Source organism: Camelus bactrianus, chromosome 4 (genome assembly GCF_048773025.1).
Source record: "Camelus bactrianus isolate YW-2024 breed Bactrian camel chromosome 4, ASM4877302v1, whole genome shotgun sequence".
NCBI classification, from domain to species: Eukaryota; Metazoa; Chordata; class Mammalia; order Artiodactyla; family Camelidae; genus Camelus; species Camelus bactrianus.
The window spans coordinates 73,873,289-73,891,082 of record NC_133542.1 but is presented as its reverse complement, the minus strand read 5'-3'; the positions used below and the strand labels follow the sequence as shown (position 1 = coordinate 73,891,082).

The following is a 17,794-nucleotide window of genomic DNA, read 5'->3' as shown; positions in this document are numbered from 1 at the left end:
TCTTGTAAACTTAATTAACTCTCTGTCAGTGTTTGAGTTAATTTTCTCCCTTTAATTTCGGCATCTTGGTCATGGGTTTCCGTAGTCTGACCTGTGTCTGTTAAAGACTTGGTAAATAGTTTTGAAATGCCAGTTGGTGATATATGGGCCTCTTTAACATTTCTTTGATTTATGTGCAGAGCTGTGGAAAAAGGCAAAGAAAGCAAATTATATGGCAAAAAATGTTGCCGATTTTCACTTTTTTACTCTTAGTTTTTAAAAGTACACTTATCAATCAAATCTGATGGATTTTCTTTTTTGTGAAGATTGAAATTTTAACTATTTGAAGACTTTTGCAATGCATATTTTTGTATTTGCTTAATAAAATGTGGTTTAGTGCTCAACTAGGGTATCAGAATTCTGAAAGCTCCTTCAGTCTCTACTGTTCGTCCCTTTCCTGCTGTCTCCGCCACTCCTCAAAAACAGATGCAGTCAGATTTCTTAGAGGAGGTGGAAAGATGGAAGCTTCTCAATGCTGGATGAATATTGCAGTCATGTTTAAACCTGAAATCCACATAGTGGGCCGACATGGGTCGTGTCCTTGTATTAGCTAGTGTGACTTGTCTGAGGTTTTCCTCTGCAGCGTATTCTTGGTGGGTTCCAGGTAGAGGCTGACTTCTTAAATCAATTAACAAGTCAACAAATATTTTTGAGATTGTACTATGAGTGTATTTAAGTTTTAGTGTGTCTCAGTGCTGCCTGGGTTGCTTTTTACAGTGTTCATTCCTGGGCTCCCTTGTAGAAATTCTGATCCAGGGGATTTAAGGTGGGGCCCTGGAATCTGCATTTTTGGTGGACATTTTATAGATGATGCTGATGCAAATGCTCTCTGGTTCTTTTGAAAAATGACTGGAAGGCTTTCATGCCCTTTATACCACTCCCCTGCTTAGCGTCTTCAGTGACGCCCCTCCCCCACTTGTCTACCAAATAAAGTCCGCAGAGGTCTGAAAAATCCATACTATTTGGGAGTATTACGGATTTTTAATTTATGTGGGCAGGGTGTATGGGTCTGGCTGTGCGCAGTCCCTGAGAGCTCCGTGCCTCCTCTGAGTGTCTTCTTATTTATTCATTTGTTCAGCATGTACTTGCTCAGCTACAACTGAGAGCCAAGCACTAGGTGCTGGAGCTGCAGCGGTGACTGAGGGAGCTAAAGGCTGTGTTCTAGTGCAGCTTCTGTTCTAGTGTGTGTGTTGGGAGGGGCGTGGGGGGGGAGTATATACACTAAACAGGGAACAGTACGTATAAATACCCACTCCAGTTTGCTGCTGTGATTAAGATAAAGCTTATACCTGGTGTGATGGAGGGTACCTGGAGGTTCCTTTAGATCAGGAGACCAGAAGAGGCTGTGTGAGAAGGTGGCGTTCGGGGTGAGACCTGCAGGGCAGGAAGTCCGGCTTGCTGCCCGGCCCGCTCTCCTGCCTGGCCCAGGTTCACAGCGACTTATCTGGATCTTTTGGTCTGACTCTGTTTTGGTTTTGAATATTTTGGATTATTGAAAATTATTATTGTGGTTCCTATGCCACGAATTTCTCCCGCAGGGTCTGGGGCAGTACCCTGTAATCAAATACTGTGTAGCAAGATGTAGGACTCTCACACTAAGTGAGGTGAATTAAGATTTAAATAGACTCGCATCAGTTCGTGTCAGTTTTTGCTGCCCCAGGAGTTTTGGCGCCTACATTGATGAGAAAGCTTTTGACTTTCAGAACTTTTTATACATTTTTTATTGCAAAAAAAAAATCACAGTTTTCACTGGTCCATCTCTTCTAAGGTTTTTTCGTCAGAGACAAGGCCTTTCAGTTATTGGCTCAATCGCCCCTCAGCCTAGTAATGATAATCACAGTTAAAGTCTCTGGGGCATCTGTTTTGTGCCAGCCACTGTGCTCAGCACTTTCATGTACTTAAATCTCACTAACTCCAAAACCTGACTGCGCTTTTGCTGAGTGAAAACTCAGGTTGCTTTTAAAGGGTAATCAGGTGGCATCGAGTAGCAGTATTGTCCCCAAAGAGAGAAGAGAACTGAGGCTCCAGGAGGTTGAATAACTCACTGAAGGTCACACAGGTGGTTAAGCAGAGGGCCGGTGATTTATATCCAGGGAGTTGGCTACACACCTTCACTCTTAGATTAAGAACAGCAGAATCATGCCTGGGTCATGTTACCAGTAGAAATTTCACTCTGATCTGTTGTTCATTTTGAACCAAAAACATACTGTTGTTTATGTATGACTTTTGCTTTTTTTTTTCCTTCCAAAAGAAACAAATCATAGCCCCATATTTATAAATCCAAACTGACCCCTGCTTGTCTTTCCTCAGACTTCCTGTGTAGACACTCACAGTCAGAACTTAAACCGACAAAACCCCCCCAACAGTCCGATAAAGAAGGAAACAAGTATAGTCGGCTCTCTGTATCCTCGGCTTCTGCAGCCTTGGACTCAGCCAGCTGCAAATCAAAAATATGTGGGGAAAACACTTCCAGAAAGTTCCAGAAAGCAAAACTTGAATTTCCCACTTGCTGCCAACTATTCACACAGCATCTGCATTGTTTTTATAACTATATCCATAGCATTTACCTTGTATTAGGTATTATAAGTAATCTAGAGATGATTTAGAGTATATGAGAGGATGTGCTTAGGTTATATGCAAATTCTGCGCTGTTTTATGTAAGGGACTTGAGCCTCTGCGGAGTTCGGCGTCCGCGCCAGGTTCTGGAACCGGTCCCTGGTGGACACCTAGGGACGACTGTGCTCTGGGAGTCTGGAGAGGACTTTGATCTTCCAGTGCTGAGTACTTTGTTAGCTGCATAAGAAATTCTCTGTAACTTGCTTATTTAATCCGTCAAGGTTGAGCCAACTTTCTGGGCATTTAGGTTGTTTGTAGATTTAAAAAGCAATCTCCAAGGTGTACTGGAAGGAGTTTTCCGACCGACCCTCCGGGTTGCCTTTCATGTGGGATGCTATGTGTTTCCATAGGCCTCGATGGCTGTCCTTGATTTCGTAGAGTGTTTGACGCAGAGGCAGCCAGAAGGCCTCCCCAGTGTGGGGGAGTCTGGTCCTCAGCTGCACAAGGAGACCTGACCCAGGGTCCCTCTCAGTACATCTACGCGTTCAGAACAGCCCGGGGGGTGCAGTTTTTTCCTTTTTTCCATTCCACTTACCAGTTTATTATCTGACATGTTTAAGATGACAGTATTTGGTTAAAAGGTGATCATTTTAATCAGTTTTGGAAAGATCCAGTTGTCCCTGGCATTGTTGGAAGAGGTGAATTTGGGGGCATGGTCGCTTCTGGTCATCATAGACCAGCCCTGTCTGTTCACGGTGCGCTGCACACCGAGCTCACGTCTTCTACACATATCACATCGCTTAGTTCCTGCAACTGACCTTCCGTGTCTTCATCTGTGAAAGGAGGCTACGATACCTTTCTCCATGGGGTAAGGAAAGGCACATTTAAACTCTGCCTTAGGGGGTGTGCTCAGTCAACAAAAGAACAACTTTGTCCTTGTGAGAGAAGCCTTTTGTTCCCTCATATTGAGCTGATGAAGAAACAGTCTCAGAGGGGAGAAGAAACACCCAGAAATGCTCAGAGTCGCTCGTGCTTAAGCTGAGGTTTGAACTCGGGGCTGCCTGGCGACAGTGCTCGTTGCCCTACCCAGGAGGCCACACTGCCTCTGGAGTTTTAGCCTTTGCTGCTTCATGGCAGAGTGCCAAGGAAAGCTCCAGCCTCCTTGGACTTGTTGCCCCCTAGTCGTCCTGAGTCACCAGGCCTTTTTCTTCCTATTCCTGAAGGGAAAAGGCAGTTGTTACAAATGATCAATAAAAAAATGTGTTCGTAACAAGTTTCTACTGTATAGCTCAGGAAACTATAGTCAGTATCTTGAAAAAGAATATGAGAAGTAATATATGTATGTATATGTATGCCTGAAACATTATGCTGCACACCGGAAATTGACACAACCTTGTAAACTGACTGTACTTCAATTTAAAAAAAATGTGTTCGTAAATGCTTCCTACTCTTTTCTGACTCCTGCTCTCACAGACCTCTGAACTAAGCAGCTGTCTTTTCCCTCCACTCCTATTATTTTCAGCTTGTCTGACGTCATAGTTTCATATCTTACTAAGTTAGTGATCGTAGGCTCTCTGTCTCCCCTTCTTCTTCTTCTCAGTTTCCGTGTGCTACCGCTCCCTGCCTCCCTCCTTCAGCGAGCAAGGGGTGGGCTAGGGCTGATCCGATCCCTGATCTGGAGCCAGTTGCCCCCCAGCTGACAATTGGTTTATGGAAGGAGGTAGAGGAAGCTGATGGGGGCTGCTTTTGATGGTAATAAAAATGATGCGTAAAGTAGAAATCAGCATTTTGTGACATTAGAAGGAAGAATTGTTTAAACTGTCCAATTAAATCTAAACTAACTGGCTATGAGGCACATAGGAATCATTTTTACTACCCATAAGGGAAGTTGATAATAATCTAATCATACTTTTATATTTATCAGATAGGTAAAATTTTAAAAATCATTTTTACTGGTTTCTTGACTGAAATCTTTTCAGTGCTAACTAGGCAAATGACTGATGCTTTGAATTCAGTGGCTAGAATTGAGATGTGGAAGCGTCTAGTGGTTTTCATCTTACTCATTTCTCAGTTGAAAAATCTCGAAGTATCCAGGGGCATAGCCTGTTATATGGGAATATTCAGCTCTTCCCCCATGCCTGTGAATATTTGGGAAAGATGACAAAGTATTGCTAGACCTCAAGCATTGCACCAGATTTCAGCTGACACCAGGCATCAGACATCACAAAGAGCCCTTTCCCCTCGCTGACTGCCTTAACTAGAGACTTTTGGGGACTAATAAAATGTTTGTGTTTCGTAGGTATATTTAAATTTCACCAATGCAAGTTCAGAGTTTTTATAGAGAACTATAAGATCATAGAATTTCAATGTTAAAAGGGGCCTTAGGCATAGTTCTAGCTTCCTGTTTTAGACTTTTGATCCAGGCCTTAAGTATGCAATTAAAAACTAGTATTTGGCATTTCTGGTGGAAAGATAAAGCTAATTCCAGGATATATCCTTCTTCCCTGCTACTTCATTGTTTGGTCAGCAATGGAGAAGAGTCAAGTACACATTTTGTTTTTGTTGGGTATTGGATATAGTGTGTAAATGGATAACTATTTCAATGGCAGTTCAAGCTCAGCTGGAGACAAGAACATGATGGCCCGTCTGACATGGATTTCCTCCTCTAATAGGAACATAGATGAGCAAGATTGCTGCCATGCTGTCCCTCTTCAGAGGGCATCTTCTCATGGTCACCATCCTTTGATGGTCTATTAGGGTGCTCTCATTAGTGCATTGTTGGATTTTGCCTTGATCCTCTTTGTATTTCCTGCCTGCATCTTCTTAAGTGGCCAAGTGACCCTCCTGCATGATCTTTCTTTATGACCCTGTTCGTTGCTGTCTGGGACCATGCGGGGTAAGTAGGTTGAGAGCCTGGTGTGGAACGCGGGGTGGTTAACAGGAGATGGCAGTCGCCAGTTCTTGTGGGCCCGTGTCCGTCTTTTAGTGTTCATAGCTCATCTTTCCTTTGTCTTTTTCTCTCCCTTGACAAAAAGTCCCTTTGATGATTGTTTCCTCCATTTTTAGCCACATTCACAGTTTGCTTTGTTAGTGAATCTGTTTAGATATATGAACGATAGCCCTTCCAGCTGATTGGCATCTCTGAGGTAAGATACCATGCGTGCAGCTGCAGTGTAAATAGGAGCAGTTGTGGAGAAAGGCCTATTAATAAAGGTGTGAATTCTGGGACACGCCAGAGGAACAGTGCTAAGCAACCCTACACGTTACAGATATTTAGAAGGAAAAAGGCTGCTATCCATCCTGTCTGTTTACTTCGTTGACAGTTTTGAAGTTTGGATATTTGAGGATTCATATGTAGGGAAAAAAAAAACCCAAATGGCATTTAGCATGTAAATGATGCCACCGTTGATCAGAGGCACAGCGCTGATTTGGTGTCCTGCTTTCATGGTAATTGAAAGGCCTGAAGCCCAGCTTCCCAGGAGAGAACAAATAGGCAGATAAATTGGAGGCTTCCTTCTTATGGTTTATTGATGCTGTTTTGACCAACTAAAAAGATCATTTACCCATAAGAGCTCAAATCTAAGGTTGTTTTTCCTTTTTTTTTTTTTTTTTTTTTTTAATATTGGCTATTTGAAAGAAGCATTGGGAGATAAAAGGAGAAGAGAAGCTAATATCATTATCTAATATTTAGGTAAGAACCCGAGCCAAACAGTTAGATTTATGGCATTTTTCTATAGCTGTTTTCCTTGGCACAGATAAGACCAGGCAGCCTTGCTTGTTTCTTTCCTTAGAGTTACGTTCAAAAGAAGAAACAGAGCTTTATTGTAATACATGGTTCTTTCTCATTAGCTGGAAACAAAACACATTTCAATAATGAGGGGCAAAGGTCTTTGCAACTCAAAGTGGTGACAGAGTGTTCTTAGTTTTGCACAGATACTGGTTTTAGTTGAAAGCTTAATGGTTTAGGGGAAATATGACTATGAGAATGTCACATTAGCCTCCCCCCACCCCAGTGCCATATACACATAAGCCAGCTTTATGGGGTGTGGCTTGATACAGGTGTTTGTGGTGTGAATTGATCCAGGTGTCACATGTCCCTGGATCAGGGCTGTGAGCTTGGTGTGTGCTCTCACATCTTGGAAGGATTTTCAGTGAACTTACGCCAACCAGCTCTGGCCGTTATGGCCAGTGACCTGCAGGGGAGGTGGTGCTGCAGGGACACTGTCCTTGCTCGTTACTATCATGATATATTACACAGATTCTCAAAGAGAATTCCTGACTAGAAACAGATTATACATATGGGCTCTCCTGGACATAAGATAATTTATAAAAACCCCGTAGGTGATAGATAGCACAGAATAGTATCAAAGTTGCTAGGAAGGTCAGATGTGTTACTGCTGAGCCTAAAATTCAGATTTTTCTGGCAATATTGAGGTTTCTATACTTTCTTGATTTCTTTTCTCCAAGGTTTTTAACTCTGAATGATATTAAAGCCTTAAAATGATCAGTGATTAGAGCTTCCTCAAACTCCCTACCTTAGACATGACTGACGTCAGTAGAAGGGAGAAACATGAGACGTCTCAGAGCCTAAAAGAGGTCAGAGTGAAGGGAGCAAACAAGAGCCAGCAGTCGCTGGTGCTTCTCCAGCCCTGCTCCCTGAGAACACTCTAGTTCTGGTCCGAGAAGGATCAGCGTGTTTCACTGCTTAGGCGGAGATAACAAATGCCAGGTCTTCAGTTAGAAAGATGCAGCACTCTTAAAACCACAGGGCAAAGATATGTAAGGCGAAGCCTGATTGGTCTGTTTCCTTCTTATGATACGTGTGACCTTGGACCAGTGGCCTCTTTAAGGCCAGCGTCTCCTCTCCTGTAAAGTGGGGGTGGGGTGGGGTGGAGGTGGGCACTAATGTCTGTAAGACTCCTCTCTGACACTGGGATTCTATGCTTTGAAATAACCCAGGTGCAGTCCCTATGAATAGTTTTTCCTGAACTCAAGCCTGCAGAGGGGTTCAGACATAACCGCTTTTTTAGCATTTAGAGTGAGAGGAAGAAAGGATTCCTTCACGTCTCTATTAACGACAGCAGCTGCAAAGCCGTGTGTTTGCTTCTGTAAGAGACCAGCCTTAAGAGGACTGTCTGCTGGAGTCATTCTCTTCTCTAGATTGGCTACAGTGACAGGCCAGGCCGTAACAGTTACACTAATCGGCAAGTCCGCTTAGCAGTGGACAAATTTATTAGCATCACCTGTATGCAATGCACTACCCCACACGTTGCAGAGAACACAGAGTAATCAATAACCAGGTCTGTGTCCTCAAGACATGTCTCCCTAGGTGGCCGGTTTCACTCCTGGACCAAGAAATAACAAAAGGCTACCTTACTTGGGTGCCAAATGCCAGTGACAGAGAAGAGCTCTGTACCCAGAGAAGGGAACCTGCCCTAGAGGGGCTGGGGGAGGAGGTGGTGGGGCTCCCTAGCCTTGGGATCTCTTCTTCCCCTCCTGGGGGCCGCCTGGTCTAAACCAGCCAGAATTCATTGTAGCTTAGCTCCATCTCATTCTTCAGCCAAAGGGTTTAGTTACTGGAAGCACCAATGTGTCTTCCTAGTATTCTTAGGAACGTGTATGTAATTCTTTGTAAAGTGATTTTTTAAAATACAGTGAACCATACCTTAAGGTTAGGAAGAGTTTTTTTTTTTTTTTTTTAACTTGCCCCTGCCCTTAAAGAAGCCTTTGGTGAATCTTTGAAACAATGATTTTCATAGTGGGAAGAATCAAACCTTGATTGATCTGGCTTGTAAATTTTGAGATTTTTGAATGTCAGTTTTCTTTAAGTGAGGTTTGGCCACATGGCATGGGTAGGATCATGTTGCTTATGAATAGGTGCTGTACCACGGACCCCAGGGAGCTTCCAGCAGATGCTTCAGCTTTTAAGTGCTAGCCTAATTGAGCGCCACTGGCTTAATTAGTAAGTATATTGAATATGATCGGTATGATGAATTTCCTTCTATTTTCTTCCCAAACTTCTGTCCATTGCAAACCATATCCTTTATTGATTTGGGAGCAGGTAGAGCTTTCAGAACAATGTGGAAGACATGAAACAAGTTGGAGAACTGACTAGGGGGATCATTGCTCATCTGATTTTCTAAACTTTGTATTTGAATTCAATTTTTTTATAATTTCCTTTCATATCATCTCCCTCTGGTATATTTTGTTGTTTATAATGTGAAGCATATTAAAACTAATTGGATTTGAGCCTCAATAGTTTGGACTTCTTTAAAAGCCGGAAAGACCTAGGCTATTCGGGGGAAAAGGTTTGCTGTTGCATGAAATTGTAGGGACATGACATCACCCCTTTACAGTGATCCAGACACACATATAGCTTCTTTAGAAATGCAAGAGAATCAAACTTTTGAGCTGGATGGATCCTTGGAGAAAATATAATGCATGTTTTGTAGAGAGGGAAGTGAGATGTGTTAGCAGCAGAGTCCAGGAGCACATTTCAAGGAGGATGCTTGTTACAGAGGCTCTGAGTCTGTGTATTAGAGTTCACCAGGACCCTGCCTGACAACACGCAGCACTTTTGCATGTTAAATATTACTAAAACAGCATTACTTTAAGAAATATCGAGTAAATCAAGATTTTCCTTATTTGAAATGGTTATTTTCCTGAGATTATTATGAGTTGTTGAAAATGGCCCAGCCATAGAGGTAATTAGTAGTCATAATTGATTAGAAAGGGCTTTAGGTGGAGAACTGACAGACAAACCCTGCGTGAGTCATAGAAAATAGAAGGTTGACATTCATAGCAAAATTGGAACCGAGAGAAATGTTCTCAAAGTCCAGAGAACAGTGAAATAGTTGCTGCTCCGAGTGGCCGCTTACCAGTGAATAGAGAGCCGCCTGCCCGCAGCCGGCCCTGTACACACTCCCATTCCCCACAGCTGTAAACTGTGGAATTTAAAAGAATAGACTTTTATTTCTCTTCCCCTTTCATTTTATTCTTACTGGTTAGCGGAGAAATGATCTTGGATAGAAAATCACATTACAACTTTGATAAGTCGCTTTTTGAAATAGAGTTGTTTCCATGCCACAGACATTTGGAGCAAAGTATGTTTATTGAAATTTTTTTTATAGAAAATATTACAGAACCTGTAATTGAAAACTTATGGCAGGATTTTGGGGAGTGATATGTTCTTAATGTTAATTTGTAGATTAGCTCTGAACTCCCTTCTGCTGTTTCAGAACCATTGGCTGAGTGAACGTTTTCCAGGAGTCTTTTCAGATCTAAACTGTGTTTCATGGAATGGAGTATTTAGTGCTTAAATAATGTATAAATCCAGTTGGACAGGAGCTGCCTGTCAGTTTCATTAACTTTGACCTTTTCTCCCATTATATAGATGGTTTGGTAAATATTTAATGGGCCCCTTACAGATCTTGACAGTCGGAGCTGTGTTCCTGGAAACGGGGAGACGTATATATGATTAACAAATGTCGCTTAATCACTGTGAGTCAGCTTTCAAGGGCAGGTTTTGATTTCGGGGGAAGAAAAGTCCTTCCATTTCCATATGCTCTTAGGGGTGCGTCATACATTGAGAGCATCCAAGATGGTAGAAGTTTCAAAGGAACCCTTTGAACACGCATTTCTGCTGTTTTGGGGTTTTTTGTTGTTGTTGTTGTTTGTTTGAACAAATGATCAAAATGATGCCAGGTGGGCAGAATCACTCTGCCACTCTGCACAGTTAGAGGGACTCTTCCACTCAGAGAGTCAGCAGGGCCGGAATGGCTGAGCTTGCATGGACCCTAGTAAGACACAAAGAAGGAGAGCCAAAGGGAGAGATGATTCCTTGAGCCATAGGGGACCCCTGCCAAGCTGTCTTTCCCTTTAATTCCATAAAGCCCCGTGCATATTGCACTCATTGCAAATTCTGGTGGGGAAGATCGAAACCCAAGTCGCTGACATTTTGAAACATTGTCTTTCAGACTTGTACTGTCCCTTGCTTCCATTGATTTCCCATTTAAGAAATCTGTAGGAGAAAAACAAATTTGAGCAAAATTCATTGGTCTAAGATGAGTTGTTAGAGCCAAATTATGCCCCCCTTTTCCACCCCAAGAAGAGCTCTGTTTTTATTATAGATGTGATATATCTTTGTCTCGTATTGTGCAGCCATAAGGCTCCCACAGCAAATCGACCAAGTAAATCAAGAGCCTGTTAAAAAGCAATATGGATGCTCCAAACACAGACATTTCAGTCTTACTGGGTCACTGGATATCTTCATTTTTATAGCCACTTTCAAGAAGCAGATCATTTCAATTGGTTTTGTTTTCTTTCACTCTCTGTTTGTGTGCAGCCCAGTGGCTTTAGGTGAGGCCATTTATTTTTCAGAACGTTATTACCCCTTGCATCCAGGGCCCGGCCCCTTTTATATGGTGGTCACCAGTTTCATTACCATGAGCTGTAATGTAGCTGACTCTGCAAAGGAAATCTATGCCTTGGAAGAGCATTTTGGAAAGAAATTGATTCAGAGCTTCAGAATGAATTACTATTTGTATATTCAGTTAATTCTAAATAAATGTTTGAAAGACTTTGCTTAATTTGAGATGGGAGGAAGAAACATATTGGATGTTATAAATGGTTTCAATCCAGAATCTTAGCTTGGCATTTTCACATTTGAATGTTTTATTGACATCTGTTCAAAATTGGGGTCCCTTTCAAGGATAATTTTATTATAGAGATTGATGACAGTGCTTATGATCTAAAATACAAAAGTATGGGATTTAAAAAGGAAGATGGAAATCATTGTCACATGTCAAATTGGATATAAGCTTCATTTGGCAATGACTGAGAATGATGAGTTGTGTTTTGTACCAGAAGATCCCAGTGATCAGAATTGGGGGCAGGGGGAGAGGGACTGCATTGGGGCACAGGGGAACTTTCTGCAGTGAAGGAAAATTTCTATATCTTGATTGGGGTGGTAGTGTCACAGGTATATATTATCAAAACTCACCAAACTGTACACCTTAAACGGGGGCATTTTACTTTATGTAAATTATAACTCAAAATGGATTTTTTTAAGTCTTTTTTTGGTTTAGAATTAGGCAGTATTATCTCTCTTTTCTAATAGAGAAATTAAAGTCAAGAGAAGTAAAATGATCTGTCCTAAGTAACCTCGAAGCTCAGCAGTTTGTCCAGAACAAAGCAAAGGATGCTGGCTCTCAGCCCATTTAAAGTATGCTGCTTCCTTACCCTGGCTGAATTGTTCCAATTGTGTGTATGAAGTGAAATTAACTTCTCCATCCAGCTCTCCTCAGTGGGCCTGTATCCATTTGTATACATTGTTATAAGGTGTATTCATGCACTTATTCTTATGATTAATACTTGTATCTTAACCACTGGAAACACTGGCTCAGTGGTATGTTTGAATCTGTTTGTGGTAAGCCGTCTTGTGCTCCTGGTTTACTGCAGTGGACTGTGAGTTACGTGTTTTTCATTATAAGCAAGGCATGACAGTGGCAGGAATTCCCAGAACTAATTTGTCTTTAAGGAAACCCACTGGATCCTCTTGTTAAAAATGACGTAAGCTTTCAAACCATTTACATGAAGCATGTATGAATAGTAGTGAAAAATGAAAAAGAACGTGAAAAATTACCGTCTACTACTTAGAAATACACTGTTATTAATGTTTTAGAGAACATGTTTTTAAGTGTCTGTTTATATGTAACCTGTTTTTTTTTTAATTCAAAAAAATGATGTAAAATTCTTTACACATTTTAACCAAGTTCCCAGTTATTGTTGGACGTTTAGGTTGTCTCCTGTTCTTTATCATTTTGGAATGAACAACCTCATTCATGTTTTCCTATTTGTCTGATTATCTCCTTATGAATACATTCCTTGAAGCAAAATGTTAGCAGCTGTATTTGAAATTATTAAAAATGTTCTGAGCTGGTAAGATGTATCAGACATGGGCAGATTAACACTCCCTGTGCTGCTTTACCACACACTCTTTCCTTCCCCTTTGCTTTGTTTCACTCTGCAGTTGCAGTACCACGCGGGGCTGGCGTCTGGCCTCTTGAACCAGCAGTCGTTGAAGCGGTCCGCCAACCAGATGGGAGTATCTGCTAAACGCAGACCAAAGGCTCAACCCACAACCCTTGTCTTACCACCTCAGTGAGTGATGGGGTTTGAAAAAACTACTTCTGTCCTGGGTGAACTCTACTTTGTGCTTGTTTTTGGCTAATGGAAAGTTATTTTTGCAAAATTGTTTCTTTATTTTAAAAAGGTATCTGTTAAGATTAGAAACCAAACACGCAGGTAACCTGTTTCGCCTAGATTTTAAAAGAAGCAGTTACAGTGCGTCTCCGTAGTTTACACAGTTTGTGTGCGACTTCAGGCTTTTAAGAAACCTCATAGCTTATTCTTTGTTTCCTTGTCACATTCCCGCAGTTGGCAGCGCGTACGTGCACTTGTCCTTATTTTACACATGAGACAGCCGAGGAGCACATTTTGATAAACTGCAGGCCTTCTGGAGAATCTGGTCGAGCTGGGATTAGAATCAGTGCTAGGCTCACTCATTCTTTTTTAAAATCGTGATATATGTGATCTTGTTTTTCCCAATAGGAGAGAGAACAGACACTGTGAAGTGTATAGCCTGATGGCTTTTTCACATATGTGTACCTCCAGGTAGCTCCACCTGGGTCAAGTCATGTGGGTTGAATTAGGGGTCCTTCCTTCTGTGCCCAGCCTGTATGTGTCCCACCACCCTTCTTCAGTTTGACACTATTCTCACTTCTTGAACAATTAATTTTACCTGTTCTTGAACTTCATATAAATGGAGTTACACAATATGTAATCTTTCGTATCTACTTTTTTCCATTCAGCATAGTATCTGTTAGATTCATCCAGGTTGCTTGTTCTTTTTTGTTGCTGTGTAGTATTCCTTCCAATGTGCCACAGTTGATTCTCCCATTTACCTGTTGGGTGGTTCTTTACCAGAAGCCCCTGTGGATGAGGGCCAGGACTCACTCAGTGGTGTGGAATCAGAAATTGAACACATCGTCTTTGCTGGTAGCTTTTCCATCAGTGTGCACACTCCCCTGAAAGGGGCAGAGCTCTTGAAAGGCTTGATTTGCGCTTTAAACACATTCCCCAGCCCAGCCTTCTCTCCTGTTGTACCTTCTTTCTTTTACATCCTTAGTTAACAAACTACATTTTAAAATTTCCTGTCCAAAGGAGTGTTTGCAGATGAGATTCGGTTGTTTGCCTTTATGCAAGATCTCATTTATTTTCTGTTTGGTTAGCAAATATTTATTATACCTGCTGTCTGGCAGGCACTGACCTAGGCTCTGGGGATACAATCATGAGCAAGACAGATGTGGTCCCATTTTCCTGAGGGTTTATTGTGGGGGAGATGAAAAACAGGAACCCCTAAAATTAATAAATTCATGATTTCTGGTTATGATTAGTACTTAGGAAGGGAACACTAGGGTGGTAAGAAGCGGGAGTATGGGAAACTGCTTAAAACAGGTGGTCAAGGAGGGCCTCTCCAAGGAGATGACCTTAAATGGAGACGTGGAGAACGAGGAGGGACACGGCCAGCAAGGAGCTGGGAGATGACGGGGGAGGACCCTGGGGAGTTTCTCTCTGGCCAGTGGGCACCCTTGGCCCACCATTTCTGTGATTTTCACGTTTTCTCCACGATTACCATTTGCTTCAGGTGAGGATGAACATAACCAACCAGCCTCCAACAAGTTATTTTTTGTCTGCTGCGTGCACAGGTGCCGTATTTTTCAGAGACTGCAGGGACAGCTTCTCTGACTTACTCAAGGTAGAGTTTTTCACTGTTTGGCAGGAAGTTTCTTAAGGAGCATTATTCTATCTGTTGCTTCTCATGTGTTGCTCTGGTGATTCTGCACATCTTAACTTTCAGTTCTCAAAGTCTGTTGGGCCTTATAACTTGTCATTTTCCCTGCATGGATTGTCTACTGAGACAAGACGTTTAGCGAGAAGTGAAAGACTTTCTAATAGTCCCACAAGACTGGAGCCGAAAGTGTTTGCTGCTGACTCTCTCTCGACAAAAGTCAGCTCTTAGTCCATCTGTTCGCCATTTGTTAATTTGCATTGGCTTGAAACCTGTTTACAGGTGACATGCTATTATGAGGACACTTAGAAACTATTTTAAGCACCAAGGCAATCAACAGACTCTGTTCTCATGCCAAAAAAAAAAAAAAAAGATGTTCACAGCTGTCATTATAAATTTATAATAAATCACTCAAAATACTTAGTTTCAAAGAGAAAAGTGGTTAGTGTGTCCTAAGAAGACAACGTTGAAATGATTTCCTATACTCAGTAGCCTCTTTCCTGTGAAAATTGACTGTTACCTTTTCACATCATCGAGTTTTTTGGACTCACATTATCCTGAAATCCCTTTATAGAACAACTGTCCCGTGGCAGGATCTGTGTCTAAAGGACATCCAGGGCACTTTTATTGAGTGCCTACTGTGTGCTGCATACTGTGTTAGATGTCTGGAAGAGAGACACCAGTAAGGTACAGCTGCTGGCCTAATTGGATGATACCTTTTTTTAACCAAAAAATACAACACTGATAATTTTATATATATATATAAAATAATAATTGCCACATTAGTTATCTATTGCTGCGTAACAGGTTGCTCCCAAACTTAGTGGTTTAACAACAATGAACATAATCTCTCATATTGTCTGTGCATCAGGAATCTGCAGATAGCTTGGCCGAGGGGTTCTGGCTCAGAGCCTCTCATAACATTGCAGTCAGATGGCAGGCGAGGCTCCAGTCGTCTGTAAGTTGGACTGGGGTCCAAGGGGGCTCACTCACAGCAGGCAAGCCGGTGCTGTGTGTTGGGGGGAGGCCTCAGTCCCTCCCCATTGTGGGCCTGTCCGCAGGGGGCTTGCGTGTCCTCTTAACTTGTGGGTGACTTCTTCCAGAGCGAGTGGCCTAGGAGAATAAGAGCTGGGCTGAGCCTTGCTTTTTTATGACCTAGCCTCAGGAGATATGTCTTATCAGTCCCACCCCTTTCTGTTTGTTAGAAATGAGTCACTGAGTCTGTCTGATGTTCAAGGGGAGGGGATGAGGCTCTCCTTTTTGAAGGAAGGAGTGTTGGAATTTGCAGACATATTTTAAAACCACCACAGTTGCCAAAGAGGAGAGACATTGCACTGAGGGAAGAGTGGCTGAGCCCTTAAGCCCCACTCACTTATTTATTTAGCAAATATTTGCTCAGGGCCTACAAGTGGTTGGTTCTGTGCACTGTGCTGGGAATTTGGAGATGAGTAAGATATAATTTTGGCTTTCAGGAAGCTCTGAGTAGAAATAGAGGAACAAACAAGTAGCAGGGGGCCACAGTAAAGTGCACCAAGTCCTTAGGACACGACCCTAACGTGCCCGAGAAGGCCTTGGGCAGGCTGCTGAGCGAGCCCCTCGGGGAGGCCCAGCCCAGCGTCACCAGTTTCTCCACTGCCAGCTGTGAAGGATGGAGTCCTTTTGAGAGCTAGGTGCTTTCTTGCATAGGCTTCCAGGAGTCTAAGGAAAGGTTTTATTTCTGAAGGACCAGGCGCTGGGCTCCTCACTCGCCCTCCCCTGGAACTCCGAGCATCTGTTACCGCCGTGGTGGGTGGGTTTCCACGTTGGCTTGTGTCAGCAGTTGGGTGGCACCAAAGCTATTGCAGCAAAACCACCAGCTGTGCCCAAGGGCACCAAGACCACAGGCCTGACAAGGACACAGGAGGTTTGTACAGCGTGACGCGTGGGTGTGTTTGTTGTTTAAATGCAGTTGGCTGTAATAGCAGCAGTCTTTGAAGACGCGGGCTCCCTGCTGAGTTCCCACAGGATTGATGGTTTGTGGGATTAATGATCCATATCTTTCTCCCCCTCCAGAGAAACTTGTAAGACAGAGATGTTGTTCATGATGAAAGATCTTTGATCGCATGTTAGCGTTCAGAGGGCACTGGTGATGCGACCTCACATCCGTGATTCCCGAATGTTCATATTAAGTTAAGTCTTTTGCAGAAGGGCACTGTCGTTTTCACAAAGGGGCTCTGTCCCCTGTTGCTGGGTAAACATTGTCGGCCTTTTGACCCTTGGAGGATTGGGATCAGCCTGGAAAATGGCTGTCTTATTTGATTGATCTGTAAGTTCCACACTGAGATAGCTCTGTATTTCGTGTATGTCAGATGTGGCCGTGTTTACTGTTGCTCACTCAGGAGGCAGTCTCGGCATCATGGTGCATTGTTTAGTGTACTTCTGTGGCAACATCAAATACCGGTTTTGATCAGTATGGCCAAGCTGACTGGCCTATAACTTGTGGGTTTCAGCAGCTCGGCCTGATGAAATGCTGGCTTTCAGTGGCAGCTAAAGTGGAAGACTCTTCTGTGTTTCTGTTCTCCACACATGGATCTCATTTAGGTTTGAGGGAAAAAAATATAAATTGCTTTACAGAAAGGTTATTTTTTAAAATGTTACCGCCACCCCACCTGAAGTTGTGAGGACAAACAGTTTCTTTGTATCATGTTATCATGTTATCTTTTGTAAAGAGGTCCTGCCTACTGAATGAAGGGCACGCTTCCCTTCATAGGCTACCTTCTCTAGTCCTGGTGGTGGGGGCCGGGGGGGCGGGGGGACATGCACTGTCCATGGTCCTAGCCAAGAACAGCCCTTCTGCATGTCCACTAGGTCCAGTCCTCTCTCACCCGTTGGTCTCCTTTTCTCTCCTCCCCCATCAGTACTCCCCTTTTCCTGGGTCATTCCCGGTAGAATGCAAACATGCTTACCCCAAAACCATTTCCTGGAAGGACACCCACCTCATAATCCCACTTCTGCTTCTAGCTCCCACCTCCTCTCTCTTTACAGCAAAACTACTTGAATGAGTTGACTGTACTTGTCTCCAATATCTCAGTCACCCCAGGCGCAACTGTTCTGATTTCTATCCCTGTACCCCAGTTTTGCCTCGTCTAAAACTCCACATAAACGAGTCATGTGGAACATAATATTTTCTTCCTGGTTTCTTTTGCTCGACGTGATGTTTTGGAGGTTCATTTACATTGTGTGCGTCAGTGGCTCGTTCCATTTTATTGCTGAACGGTATTTCTTGATGTTCTTTGGGGCCTACCGGTGGCATTTCCCCAACATTTGGCATCTGTTTCAATATTGCCTAATAGCTTCGAGAGTGCGGAG

General features: G+C 42.8%; 1 protein-coding gene across 2 annotated transcripts in view; it reads left to right on the top strand.

The window, feature by feature from the left end:
• MED27 (mediator complex subunit 27) overlaps positions 1 to 17,794 on the top strand; it is a 186,712-nt gene that overhangs the window by 48,983 nt on the left and 119,935 nt on the right. Inside the window, exon 3 of one of the 2 annotated variants that reach the window (XM_010955894.3) lies at positions 12,626 to 12,756. The exons of the other annotated variant lie outside the window; for it this stretch is intronic. Within the exon in view, the coding sequence (XP_010954196.1) occupies positions 12,626 to 12,756 (131 nt within the window). The remainder of the gene's footprint in view (positions 1 to 12,625; positions 12,757 to 17,794) is intronic. 2 annotated transcript variants of the gene reach the window in all.